The 13,850-nt window shown below is 42.0% G+C and overlaps 1 protein-coding gene across 1 annotated transcript in view; it reads left to right on the top strand.

Annotated features, from left to right (window-relative positions):
- Positions 1-5,814: 5,814 nt before the first annotated feature.
- Positions 5,815-13,850, top strand: part of PKHD1 (PKHD1 ciliary IPT domain containing fibrocystin/polyductin) — a 475,560-nt gene continuing 467,524 nt past the window's right edge. Inside the window, exons 1-4 of the mRNA XM_007095512.3 lie at positions 5,815-5,866; positions 7,484-7,561; positions 8,393-8,537; positions 12,564-12,672. Coding sequence (XP_007095574.2) covers positions 5,815-5,866; positions 7,484-7,561; positions 8,393-8,537; positions 12,564-12,672 — 384 coding nt within the window. The remainder of the gene's footprint in view (positions 5,867-7,483; positions 7,562-8,392; positions 8,538-12,563; positions 12,673-13,850) is intronic.

Below are 13,850 nucleotides of genomic sequence, written 5' to 3'. Positions count from 1 at the left end.
AGATGAACATAAGGGAAGGGAAACAAAAATAATATAAAAACAGGGAGGGGGACAAACAAGAAGAGACTCATAAATATGGAGAACAATCTGAGAGTTACTGGAGGGGTTGCGGGAGTGGGGATGGGCTAAATGGGTAAGGGGCACTAAGGAATCTACTCCTGAAATCATTGTTGCATGCTAACTAATTTGGATGTAAATTAAAAAAAAAGTCAGATGGCTCATGGAGGATGATCATAGGGTCCAAAAATTGACTAATGTGGTGCCCATCACTTATGCATATGGCTGTGCCCAACATTGCTACCATTGTAGATGCCTTGGACACAATCCTATGAATGTACCATCCTATGCCAGACTAGCAAATGCCTTTTGCAGTATACCACTGGCTACTGAGTCACAAGATCAATTTTGCCTTCATGTCGGAGGGGCAAAATGGACAATTCAGGTGCTTCCCCAAGGCTACCTACACTGCTCCACAATATGTTACCAGATGGTAATAGGAGACCTGTCCCTGTTCTCCTTCACATCAATAAAATGGGCCCATTACATTGATGAGATAGAATATTAACATGTGAAGACTAGTCCCTGCTGCAGGACACTTTGTAGGCTTTGCTGAAACATCTGTGCAGGAGAAGATGGGCATTGAACCCACAGAAAATTCAGGGCCAAGGCACTGCCACGAAGTGTTTGGTTGTTTAGTTGGATAAGATGCGTGTCATCCCAGAAGCTAGGATTGATAAGGTGTGAGCCTATCTAACCCCTAAAAATATGAAAGAGATGCAAGCCTTTGTATGGGTTTGGAGGTTTATTCTGTACCTGGTACCATGCCTCCACCCCATACTCCACTTAGTAAAGAAAGGGCACATATAGAACTGGGGATCAAAACAACAAGCTGCCTTTGAGAAAGCGAAAATATTAGTAAAGCAGATTAAATCTCCGGGCCTCTCCCAAGCAGGGCTACCATGTCTGTGACTCCACAAGGTATGGGCTGGGCACTATAACAGAGACAACCAAAGGACAGAGTACCCCTAGGGTTTTAGTCCCAGCTCTAGAAGGGGGTAGAAATCCAATATGCTCCCATAGAACAACGGCTCCTAGCAGTATTCCCAGTGTTCCTCCTGGTAGAGTGTCTCATGAAGGAACAGCATATCATGATAGAAACTTCTCCTCCCATCAAGAGATGTGTTAAAAATATGTCCCACCGACCCACCTCTGCCATGGCCAAACCCCCCACTTTGACTAAGTGGCTTGGCTATTTGCAGCAGAGGAGAGAGAGCCCACTGTCTCAAAAATGTGGGTGCTATTAGCCCATGTTGAGTATGTAGATCCTCCAGATGCTCCCACCCCTCTTCCTGTGGTAGCCCCTGAGGCCCTGGCAGCCTGTAGAGAGGAAATGGGGGAAATTCCTACCCATGCCTGGTATAGAGATGGGTCTAGTCAGGGCAACCTTCTATATGGACTGCAATTACCATTCAGACCGACACCAACACCATCTGGATCGAAGTAGGAATGAACCTCAACAGCCAATGGGCTGAGCCCTGTGGTTTGGCTGGTGATCACTAATGCATCCTGCCTGTTAACCCTTTGCACTGACAGTTGGACTTTACTACAGAGATGAACCCTATGGCTTAAATAATTGGAAGCCAAAGGATAGATATTCATGAATAAGTCCTTGAGGGGTCAGGATATGTAGAAAGACATTTTGGTCCATCAGCAAGAGCCTGAAGTAGTCCTCACTGTCTTCCACATCCCAGATTGTAAGGTACTGACACCCTGTTGCAATCTGGGAAGCTGATGCCCTAGCCCAGGTATAAACCCTAGCAACTGACCCATCAGTAGATAAAGCAGATTGGACACATACGAAGAGAGGTCACTACAGCACCCAAATAAGATGGCATATGGCCCAGGATATCATATTGCCCCCCAAATACAGTGACTAGGTTAATGCACTAACATCATGTCTGTTCTAAACAACATCCAAGGCCATTACCAAAGGAGTCTGGGGCCATCCAGTGGAGTTCCCAACTAGTGATGGAGACTGAAGCCTGCTTTGGATTCTGTGTCTCCCTCTCTCTCTGTCCCTCCCCTGCTTGTGTGTGCGTGCGTTCTCTCTTTCAAAAATAAATAACTAAACTTAAACAACAACAACAACAACAAAAGAAAAACAAAAATCAAAGGTCATGATGTAAAAGACTGGGCAAAACAACATGGCAGTGAATGTAGGTCCCATCTCCCCTTATAACCTGCAAGCAACCAGGTTGGTAGAATGAAAAAATGTAATATGAAAGCAGTAGATTAAATTACTAACAAGTAAAATAATTGGGCTGGATGGGCTAAAATACTATCCCAGACTTTAATACATTCAAATGAAAAATCAGTAGGGACCATTACCCCATATACCAGATTGGGGACTCCTAGTAAGACACCAAAAATGGCAATGATATGGAAGTCATGAGAGTCGCCCCAACTCTCACTATGGATCACTGTGCAATGCTGCTGAGAACACCAAGGCCCATCATACCTGGGAAAGGCATTATCTGTTGGAGTTTGCAATGGGATGTCGTGCCGGAATGTGTGAATTACTTCACATCCCTGGTAAAAGGGAACTGCTCAGTCTCCTCTGGGATCCGGTTGTCCTGCTGCAAGCTGGACCTGTTGAAATGTACTATGCCTGAAATGGACTGTGCATCATTGAAAGAAGGAGAAGGTGAAGGTCTTGATCTGGCATATGCTTCCCCCAGTTCATCTCCTCTCCCTTGCCTCTCCTGGCCCACATGTATGGCATGCACAACCAGGTCAGGTGCCTAAAGCTGCCAAACTCCCCCTCCTCAAGGCCAGGTGAGTGTGTTCTGTTTTCAACTGGTACAATTTGGCCACCGTCTTTGTCCCTCCATTGGCCTGTAGGATGTCATGGCACACACAGACGCCCTTACTGCATTCACCCAGCAAGCCTTAAACGATAGCCAGCAAAAGTCTGTCCTTACCAAATACACAAATGTCTCTAATGAGAAAAACTATCCTCCAAAACAGGACGGCTTTGGACATTATTATTGCCTCTAAAAGAGGCACCTGTGCCAGAATGTTGTCTGTTCACACCTGTTGAGTCTGCTAATTAAATCACAAAAACACAAGTGAATGCCCTGAGTGATTTTGATGAGGGAGCATAAGGCAAGTTGACTGGCCGCAAACACCACCTCCCACTCCCAGGTGGGATATGTGCGATATTCCTAGGCACTCCTGGCTGCCCAAGAACAAAGGAAAGGGGAACAACAAATGATGAACTGGTAGAGATCACAGTCCTGCAGGACCTAACTTTCTGTCACCCCTCCATAGAGATATGTGAAACAAAGGCAGAAGCAAATGGCAGATAGAATTCAATTTCCTTGTAACCTGCTGCCCATTGACAAATACTTGAGGCTGGCAGAGTAAAATGTTTCTCCAGGAACTCCTTACTGTCTTCCTGTTAATTAATGCTTTGCTAGAGGGAAAATCAACTTTAGCTTGACAATAGCTAGGCCTCCAGTATCCGGTGAGGCTTCTTTAGCATATGAAAACCTCACTAAAAACTTCCCCTGGACTTTACCTTCCCCAACCCCATAGATATAACCAGTCTTTCCTCATGGTCCCAGGGCAGCAATTTCTGCCCACGGTCCTGCCCCCTGCTTCAATAAGTCACCTTTTTGCACCAAAGATGTCTTCAAAAATTCTTTCTTGGTCGTGGGCTCCGTACCCCACGAACCCTACTGTCACCCCCAAAAACCTCATCAGTTTGACCCCCAGCCTTGGAGACTTGGTAAGTGAACGGTTTGGATCATGGGACTCTTGATGGGAAAAAAATGTTACTTATAATGAGGATCATTATCTTAACCTATGTTTTCTTTTGCATGTGCCTATAGTGTTGCTGTGGTATCTGCCTCTAAGTGCAGCCAAGTGGCTGTCAAATGAGCCACCTCGGTGCTGGTGAAAGCCCTTGCTGACCACTCTGGGCACAGCAGAAGAGGGCGCAGGTGAGATTGCATACAATGGTTAGGAGGAGGGATCATTGAGAGGTCATGACCTCCAGTTGACCCGAGAGCTGACCTGGAGGCTCCTTTTCCCTCCCCCTGTCCTTGAAATGTACACTCTTCCAACCTGTCTGAGAGAGACCACCAGGTCACAGCCTTGAGAGAGCACTGTGGTGCTGAGACTACCTGCCTGGTATATATGTTTGAACCCGGTTGAGGCCTCTATGAAACGTTTAAGATTCAGACAGGCAGGTGCAGAGATTTACTCATCCTGAGGATGCCCAAGACAACCCAGTAGGTAAGTTTCCTTGCTTGTTGAACCTGCTGCCTTCCAATCTGGAGTGGTCTGTCTGCCTCTTTCCTTGGTCTCTCCTTGCCTTCTGTGGAACCAACATGGGGGACAGATACCGCAGAGGAGGCAGCACCTGAGCTGGGCCGTGAACGAAGGCCAGCTTTTCATTACACAATGAGAGAGTTTGGGGAGTGTAGAAAGCCGCCCTCAGGAGCCAAAAAGGGGCTGACCTGATGAAGGCTTGTCTGAGAGGTGGTGAGGGGAACTGTCCAGTGCCGAGAAGGGTTCGTTCGGTTTGGAGAGCCATGCCAGGGAAAGCTGGGAAGGTAGGGGGCCAGATCAGGGCCAGACTGAAAAGTCAGAGCCAGGGCTTTGCATTGGAAATAGAGAGCCCTTGAAAAGAAAACATTTGTGGGGTATCTCCTTCATGTTAGGCCCTGTGTTAATATCTTTGCATATAGCACCTCAGTTAATCTTGATAAAAATCCTGAGAGGTATTCTTAGGGTCATTTTAGTAGTGGTGGAGGTTTTGCATTGAATTAAAAAAGCATTGAGCAGAAAAATGGCACAGTAAAGGACAGGGTTTAAGGAAGATAGGTCAGCTAAGCTGGGCCTGTGGAATGGGGTAGAGAGACCTTGAAATCATGGGGTCTAGTTTGGAGGCTCCAGGTTTGTCTTCCTCCATTTCTTTCTTCCCTTTCTCCTCTGCTGTGAGGACGAGACCGTTTTCCCCGAATTCCCATTAGTACCATGTTTTCAACCCAGTACCATACTTAACATTTGCTTTGTTAAGCTTTTTACTTTTTTGTGTTGATTGGTTTCCTGGAGGACTGAGACTCTTTTTTTTTTTTTTTTTTTTTAATGTCTATTTATTTTTGAGAGAGAGACATAGACAGCAAGCAGGGGAGAGGCAGAGAAAGAGGGAGACACAGAATCCAAAGCAGGCTCCAGGCTCCGGGCTGTCAGCACAGAGCCTAACGCGGGGCTTGAACCCATGAATTGTGAGATCATGACCAGAGCTGAAGTTGGACCCTTAACCACTGAGCCACCCAGGTGCCCCTGAGACTCTTTTAGAAACAAAACAACCTACCCTACCCCTCACACCGCAACTACCATTAACTTGTATCTTGATATCTAGAATTTAGTATTTTTTGAAATTAAGCTTTTCCATAATGAGTTATTGAAAGAGGCTATCAGTATTTACCCAGCTTAAACATGCATAAAATAAGTTGGTGAGAAACGGGGAGGAGGTGAAATAGTGATGATTTTATATGAGATTCTTAGAGAACTCTTTTCTCCTGAGCTTGGGAGGATAGTGGGTCGATTTGAAGACTCTAGGGCCATGTAGGTATCACTTCCTTAATTCCCCAAGTTTTGGCCCCATAAAGTAGTAGTATGTAAGTAAAAAATGATAGTAATTTGTTATTTTTTTATAAAGCACAAAAGCTATGCTGCTCCAACAAAACTGAATATGCTTTCAATATCTGAGCAATTTTGAAAGGATTGATTTAAGTGGACAGGATGACTGGCTGGCTGATCTCTCTGATGAGTGCTGAAATACTACTTTTGGCAGGTGAGTAGGATGTGTTTCGAAGGGATTATAGATAGAGCACAACAAGTTGCCTTGAGAACTAGTTTATTGATACTTAAAATATTATATAGGAGAAGTCTTCAAGTATCTGCTCTGGGTGTAAATTTTCTGTGCTTAAAAATTATTTTTTTCTGTTTAGTAGCAGGCTATATATTAAATAGCTATGAATATATGTATATATTCATATATATTTACATATATATTCATATATACACATATATATTCATATACATATTCACATATACATTCACATATATATATATATACATATATATATATATATATGAATTAATGGCCAATGGAGGTTGCTGTCATAATCTAGAGCTTCTAATAGTAATTTATAACCTTCTTTTTAGAATTCATTTTTGAGCCATGTGATGTAATTCTTTTTAGATTTATTGCTTTATCTTCCCAAAGGGAATAGTTTATCTTGTCTTAGCAGTTAATAACTGCTTGTATTAAACTCTTCTTTCCCCAAATCATGTCTCTAATTTTCTCTGTGAGTTTGCTTATCTTTGGTATCTTTTTATGGTATTCGTTTTTGGTCTGCTTTAGGTAGAAGTATCTAATACACTTTTGAGCGGGAAGCATGGGTTGGCCTGGCTGGGACTGCTGTGAATAATTGTGTTGATGTGACTGATTCCCCACCATCCTCGGTTGTGCATTATGCCACCTACATAAATGTACATGGAAGCCCTGGGCTACCCAGAGTCAGCATGGCCTGGATTATCCTTTGACTTTTCTGATATAAGAACTGAAAAATGTTCTATAGATAGCATGTTGCCTATCTAGGACCTCACTGAGGAGTTGACTGATTTTTGATGGCTCCTTGAATTTACTTTGCCTTGGCCGAGGCATGTCCAGGAGATCTTCAAAGATGAGGGTTTGGTTGCCATGTTCAGCCAATGGTCTCTCTGGGAGAACCCAATCTAGCCTAGCATGTGTAGTCTATAGTATTGTTGTTTTCAAGGAAATTCCAGCCCTGATCCATGCTTCAGCCTCTCTCTGAGACGGCAAGGAAACATCTACAGAATTTTGTATCCATCTGGGGAGGTGCTCTGATATATTTAAAAGGAGAAAACTAGAGGATGGAATATGGAGACAGGAGGATTTAAATAGGAACAGAAACTTCTAGAAGTTTCTCCTCTGGGAAGTGGATATGTAAGAAATAATTGGTGGCTAAATTATGACTACCTGATTAAAGGGTGGGAAAGAAACAAGAGATATTATGTGTTTAATTAGAAGCCAAATGTGTCCTTGAGGTCCTTTCCAAAGAAAGTAGGAATTCAGGATTGTTCTGGTGAACACTAGGTTTTTGGGTGTCCAAGAAGAGTGGATCAGACAGAACTTTCCTTAAGATCAAAGTTTTGAAGGTGTGATCCCCAGACCAGTAGAACTAGCAGCACCTGGTCATAAATGTAAATTCTTGGGCCCTACCCTAAACCTGCTGAATCAGAAACTCTGGGGTGGGACCCAGCAATCTGTGCTTTATCAAATCCTCCTGGTGATTCTGAGGAATGCTAAATTTTGTTTTTATAACGTTAGGGAAGCAGGTGTATTGAATCTGAACTTCAAAACCAGTGTTTTTCTTATTTACAGTGTCTTCCCTGCGTTTGCACATTGAGCCTGAAGAAGGTAGTCTTGCTGGGGGAACGTGGATCACAGTCCTTTTTGATGGTAGGTTTGGGTCTTACCAAATGCAAGTTTCTTACTTACTAAGAGTCCTAAATAATGTGAGTCTTCTTCCTTGGCTAGGGACAGGTATAAAAGAGGGCCTGAAGGGTGTTGGACCCACTGACTGACTTCTGTGTTTCCACATGCTCACTTGCTGATATCACAGAAACAGAGCACATCAAACCATTTTATGCCTGTATCCACCTTCTTATCCCAAGCTGCGGGGATGGGACCCTAGGAACTGTAGATGAGATAGGGAAGAGTGCAGCATAGAACTTAGCAATGTGTTCCCCAGAATCTTAGTTTGCTTCCTTGCAGATGATTCTATATGTAGGAACTTTTTAAAAAATATTTTTATTTATGTTTGAAACAGCGTGTGCAAGCAGTGGAGGGGCAGAGAGAGATGGGGACAGAATCTGAAGCAGGCTCCAAGTTATGATCTTTTAGCACAGAGCCCGACGCGGGACTCGAACTCATGAGCCGAAGTTGGACGCTTAACTGACTGAGCCACCCAGGTGCCCCTGTATGTGGGAACTTCTAAACCATGGCTTAGTTTACCCACCTGTACCAGTGTAAAGAATAATTTTGAGGGCTGAAAAATGCCTGGATTTAAGTGGATGGACCTGAAGAGAGAGAGAAAATTTCTTTTTTATACACCCATGAATGAGAACATTCATTTACACAGCAGTCATAAATGCATTTGGAAATGAGGAGTAGTAATTTAATCCTTAGGCAAGCTCAGTGTCTCACAGTGCTCCTGTGTGGCCATGTTTTTATGTTCTGTGTGGATTACAGCTCTGTTTAGCCTCAAATTCCCCTTTCCCTTGTGTTTAGGTTTGCACTTAGAGCTCCTTTATCCCACCAATGGCTCTCAGCTGGAGATACACCTGGTGAATGTGGCTGTGCCTGACCTGCCGAGCATCCCTTGTGACGTCTCTCCTGTCTTCTTGGATTTGCCACTGGTGATGTGCAGGACCAGGTACTCCTGTCAGGGTGTGCGAAAGATCAGACAGGTTGAGTGCTTTGGTTATCTTCGTGGATTTTGGTAGAGCAACCCTTGCTGACTGTGGTTATCAGCTACAGCTTTAAAAAGGTTGCCTGTAAATACGCTTCACCAGAGTTTCCTATCAGGGCTCTAGGGCCTAAGGGAGGATGAGAATATAAGGAAGATTTTTGAGAACCTGAGATATTTATAAGGAGGGGTTGGATTGTGTTTTCATCTGTGTTTTCTTGTTGGTGGTGGTGGTAAGGAGCTCTGTCACTATCAAGATTTCAATAAATAGTGCCATTTTACCATCTAAAGAACTCATCTTTTGAACTAGGCATAATCGTAATGATTGAGCATAAACCCAAAACCAGTTAGAAAGGAAATTTGCTTTATTCCTCAGTGTATTTCCTTTTTGGTATGATTTGTACAGGATTCCAGGTAATCCATCTTTCATCCTACTTAAGTTTTTTTTTTTTTTGGCTTACGAAGTTTTCACTATTCATTCTTTCCCCACTCATATCTTAGAGATGCTGCATGAAAGTGGATCATTGGTTGAGAGAAAAAAAATCATCATTTCCTTTTGTTTTTGGTTCCCTCCTTCAGGAAGGCTCCCTGTCTTCCATTTGTGTCTACGGAAATCCTAACCTGTGAATGTCACCTCTTCCCTGAACATACAACTGAGTGTGATCTTTCCCTTCTTTGAAAGGGGGACAAATAGGGGCTGAAATCCAAGTGATGGTTACGACACCTTTGAGGAGGAAGCACCTTTTGCAGTTTACACAAAGGCATGGCATGTGTGGCCTCAGCGGCCCTGTGCCTCAGCTCTACGTTTCTCATGACTTTATGCCTATTGTTCACTTCTCAGATTCATCCTAGAATTAAGTGCCTTGAGGACAGGGGATGTATTTAACACCACCTTTGTAGTCCTTACGGTACTTAGCACAGTATCTTGTGAGGAGAAGATGCTCCATAAATGTCTGTCGAACTGAACTTTCTTATAGCCCTGCTGTTGGTTTTAAAACTGGGTTGCATCTTTTCCTTAGGTTTTATGGTATACTTGGGCATAGAGTTCCTGCAAGAACTTGCCATGAAACTCTGAAGATCAAAACTCTGAAGATCTATCCCCTCAATCCCAACATACTAATGATTTAATTTATTTATTATTTATTTATTTATTTTTAATTTTTTTTAATGTTTTTTTTTTTTATTTATTTTTGAGACAGAGAGAGACAGAGCATGAATGGGGGAGGGGCAGAGAGAGAGGGAGACACAGAATCGGAAGCAGGCACCAGGCTCTGAGCCATCAGCCCAGAGCCCGATGCAGGGCTCGAACTCACGGACCGCAAGATCGTGACCTGAGCTGAAGTCGGACGTTTAACCGACTGAGCCACCCAGGCGCCCCTGATTTTATTTTTTTAAAATGTTTATTTATTTATTTTTGAGAGAGAGGGAGGGAGGGAGAGGGAGAGCTGGGGGGAAGGGCAGAGGGAGAGGGAGACAGAGAATCCAAAGCAGGCCCAGTGTGGACAGCAGATAAACTGATGCAGGGCTGAACTCACGGACTGTGAGATTATGACCTAAGCTGAAGTCGGACACTTAACCAACTGAGACTGAACCATACTAATTAATATGGGTGTCCCCCATACTAATGATTTTAAGATGCACCATTTATGTAAATAATCTTTTTAGAGGAAAAGAAACACTATGTCTTATATGTACTTGTTGGTTAAAAAGTATTCAGTTAACATTCCAATGTGAAAAAAATGCACATTTTATCATCAGTACTCTCATATTCATTATCATAAAGATGTATCTGCTTTCACCAAAACAGGGATCATAGCCTCTAAATCAGCACTGTCTAATCAAAACATTACACAAGCCACAAATGTAATTTAAAATTTTCTAGTAGCCACATTAGAAAGTCAAAAGAAACAAGTGAAATTAATTTTAATAATTTATTTAACTCAACATATCCAGAATATTATTTCATATGCAATCAATATATAAATTATTAACAATATATATTTTATATAGTTTTTGCACACCAAGTCTGCAAAATCCAGTGTATATTTTACACTCCTAGCACATCTTATTTGGGACTAGCCCCATTTCAAGTGTTCATTAACCACTCATGGCATTGGATGGTGCAGATTTAAATATTTAAAGTCATACTGAAGATTTTGATGAGAAGGTTTGTAGGGGACACACTTCTTAATGCTAGCTCCTTATTGATCATATTCCCCCTCTTACAAAAATCAACATGAATGGCAGCATCAAAGAGGCAGGGAAATCACTGTGATATTTGTGAAAAGAGGAGAGAGGGTCTTGGACTTTCTTGATGGATATATGAAGTGTTCATGAGCTGCTTGGATATTATGAAGTCAAGAATTTTTGGGGTAACATGTAAAATCAATTCCTTTTATCAGGAGGAGCCTAGGATTCAAGCCCCACTTTGCCCCTGACCTATGGTGTTCACACACATAAATATCTTAATCTATTTGGAACTGTCAAAAATGTTTAATGGAAACTAGAATTAGACTATCAATGTCCCTTCCAAGTCTTAAAGTCCCATGAACTTACGATTCTGACAAGACAGGTTTTTTTTTTTTTTTAATTTTAAGGACTTTCAGTAAAACAATTACATTTTGCCAAAGGATCCAACCTTTATTTTTTATTTATTTTTTATTTTTTTATTTTTTCAATATATGAAGTTTATTGTTAAATTGGTTTCCATACAACACCCAGTGCTCATCCCAAAAGGTGCCCTCCTCAATACCCATCACCCACCCTCCCCTCCCTCCCATCCCCCATCAACCCTCAGTTTGTTCTCAGTTTTTAAGAGTCTTTTATGCTTTGGCTCTCTTCCACTCTAACCTCTTTTTTTTTTTTCCTTCCCCTCCCCCGTGGGTCTCTGTTAAGTTTCTCAGGATCCACATAAGAGTGAAACCATATGGTATCTGTCTTTCTCTGTATGGCTTATTTCACTTAGCATCACACTCTCCAGTTCCATCCATGTTACTACAAAGGGCCATATTTCATTCTTTCTCATTGCCATGTAGTACTCCATTGTGTATATAAACCACAATTTCTTTATCCATTCATCAGTTGATGGACATTTAGACTCTTTCCATAATTTGGCTATTGTTGAGAGTGCTGCTATAAACATTGGGGTACAAGTGCCCCTATGCATCAGTACTCCTGTATCCCTTGGGTAAATTCCTAGCAGTGCTATTGCTGGGTCATAGGGTAGGTCTATTTTTAATTTTCTGAGGAACCTCCACACTGTTTTCCAGAGTGGCCGCACCAATTTGCATTCCCACCAACAGTGCAAGAGGGTTCCTGTTTCTCCACATCCTCTCCAGCATCTATAGTCTCCTGATTTGTTCATTTTGGCCACTTTGACTGGAGTGAGGTGATATCTGAGTGTGGTTTTGATTTGTATTTCCCTGATGAGGAGCGACGTTGAACATCTTTTCATGTGCCTGTTGGCCATCCGGATGTCTTCTTTAGAGAAGTGTCTATTCATGTTTTCTGCCCATTTCTTCACTGGATTATTTGTTTTTCAGGTGTGGAGTTTGGTGAGCTCTTTATAGATTTTGGATACTAGCCCTTTGTTCAATATGTCATTTGCAAATATCTTTTCCCATTCTGTTGGTTGCCTTTTAGTTTTGTTGGTTGTTTCCTTTGCTGTGCAGAAGCTTTTTATCTTCATAAGGTCCCAGTAGTTCATTTTTGCTTTTAATTCCCTTGCCTTTGGGGATGTGTCAAGTAAGAAATTGCCACGGCTGAGGTCAGAGAGGTCTTTTCCTGCTTTCTCCTCTAGGGTTTTGATGGTTTCCTTAGGATCCAATCTTTAAAGTCTAGTAGGTGAGTGGGTCTAGAAAGCAAATAGATGTAGGAATCCTTGGTAAACGCCATTTCACAGGTGCAGGGAGGAAATTTAAAGTGGTCAGGTGGGGCGGCTGGCTTCGGTAATTCTGTCTTTGATTCACAAAGACATCCACTTTCTGCCTGCAGATCCCTGCTGTCTGAAGCACATGAGGGGCTGTACTACCTGGAAGTGCACTCTGGGGGACAGGTGGTAGGCAGCCCAAGTCCAGGACCACGGGACAACTGTACTTTCCAGGTGGGTTCTAAGGATGGAGCAATGTGTGTTTGCTGTCTGAGGGAGTTTTTGTGCTATCGACAGGCAACTTACAAGTCAGAGTCTGCTTCGCCAGGGTAAGAAGAAAGGTGGATGGTGGTTGTGGGGTTTCTGAGTCTGTACCAATGCAAGTTAAGTATTGAGCACTTGGATGTCAGGTTCTATGCTTTATGTACATTAATCTGATGCTTGCAACAATTATATGGGGTACCTATTTATTATCCTGGTTTTACAGATGAGTGACTTGAGGCTCAGGGAGATGAAATAATTTGCCCATCTCCTCAATAATTTTCCTGTGTCCTCTAGGTAGTAAATGACAGAACTAGGATTCTTTAAAAATTGTTTTTAATTTTTTACTGACATATGATGTCCTGTTACTTTCAGGTATATATCATAGTGATTTGATATTTTGATACATTACATTACAAAATGATCCTTATGATAAGTCTAGGTTAGAATCTGTCATTATACAGAGTTATTACAATATTATTGACTGTATTCCCTCTGCTGGTGGGAATGTACATTGGTGCAGCCACTGGGGAAAGCAGTAAGCAGGTTTCTTAAAAAAATTAAAAATAGAAATATGATCCAGTGATTTATCTTCCTGATAATTATCTGATGAAAATGCAAACACTAATTTGAAGAGAGATATGCACCCCTATGTTTATTATTTACAATAGCCCAGATATGGAAGCAGCCCAGATGTCCATCTCTTTCTTTCTTTCTTTCTTTCTTTCTTTCTTTCTTTCTTTCTTTCTTTCTTTCTTTCTTTCTTTTTCTTTCTTTCTTTCTTTCTTTCTTTCTTTCTTTCTTTCTTTCTTTCTTTCTTTCTTTCTTTCTTTCTTTCATGGAATGTTACTCAGTTATAAAAAAGAATAAATCCTTACCATTTGCAACAACATGGACAGAACTAGAGGGTATTGTGCTAAGTGAAATAAGTCAGATAGAGAAAGACAAATACTGTATGATTTCACTTACATGTGGAATTGAAAAGGACTAGGATTTGAACTTGTGTCAGACTCTAAATCTTCTAAACTGAAGCCCATAGAGGAGCCACAAAGATGATCATCGTGGGTTAGTGTTTCATTTTATAGCTGCAATTCTCCTGAGTCTTGGTAGGATGAAGGGACTCAGGACCCAAGTTGTACCTCTGCCTCTGC

Source organism: Panthera tigris, chromosome B2, assembly GCF_018350195.1.
Source record: "Panthera tigris isolate Pti1 chromosome B2, P.tigris_Pti1_mat1.1, whole genome shotgun sequence".
NCBI classification, from domain to species: domain Eukaryota; kingdom Metazoa; phylum Chordata; class Mammalia; order Carnivora; family Felidae; genus Panthera; species Panthera tigris.
The sequence above is the reverse complement of the archived record's forward strand: the minus strand, read 5'-3'. Positions and strand labels throughout refer to the sequence as shown.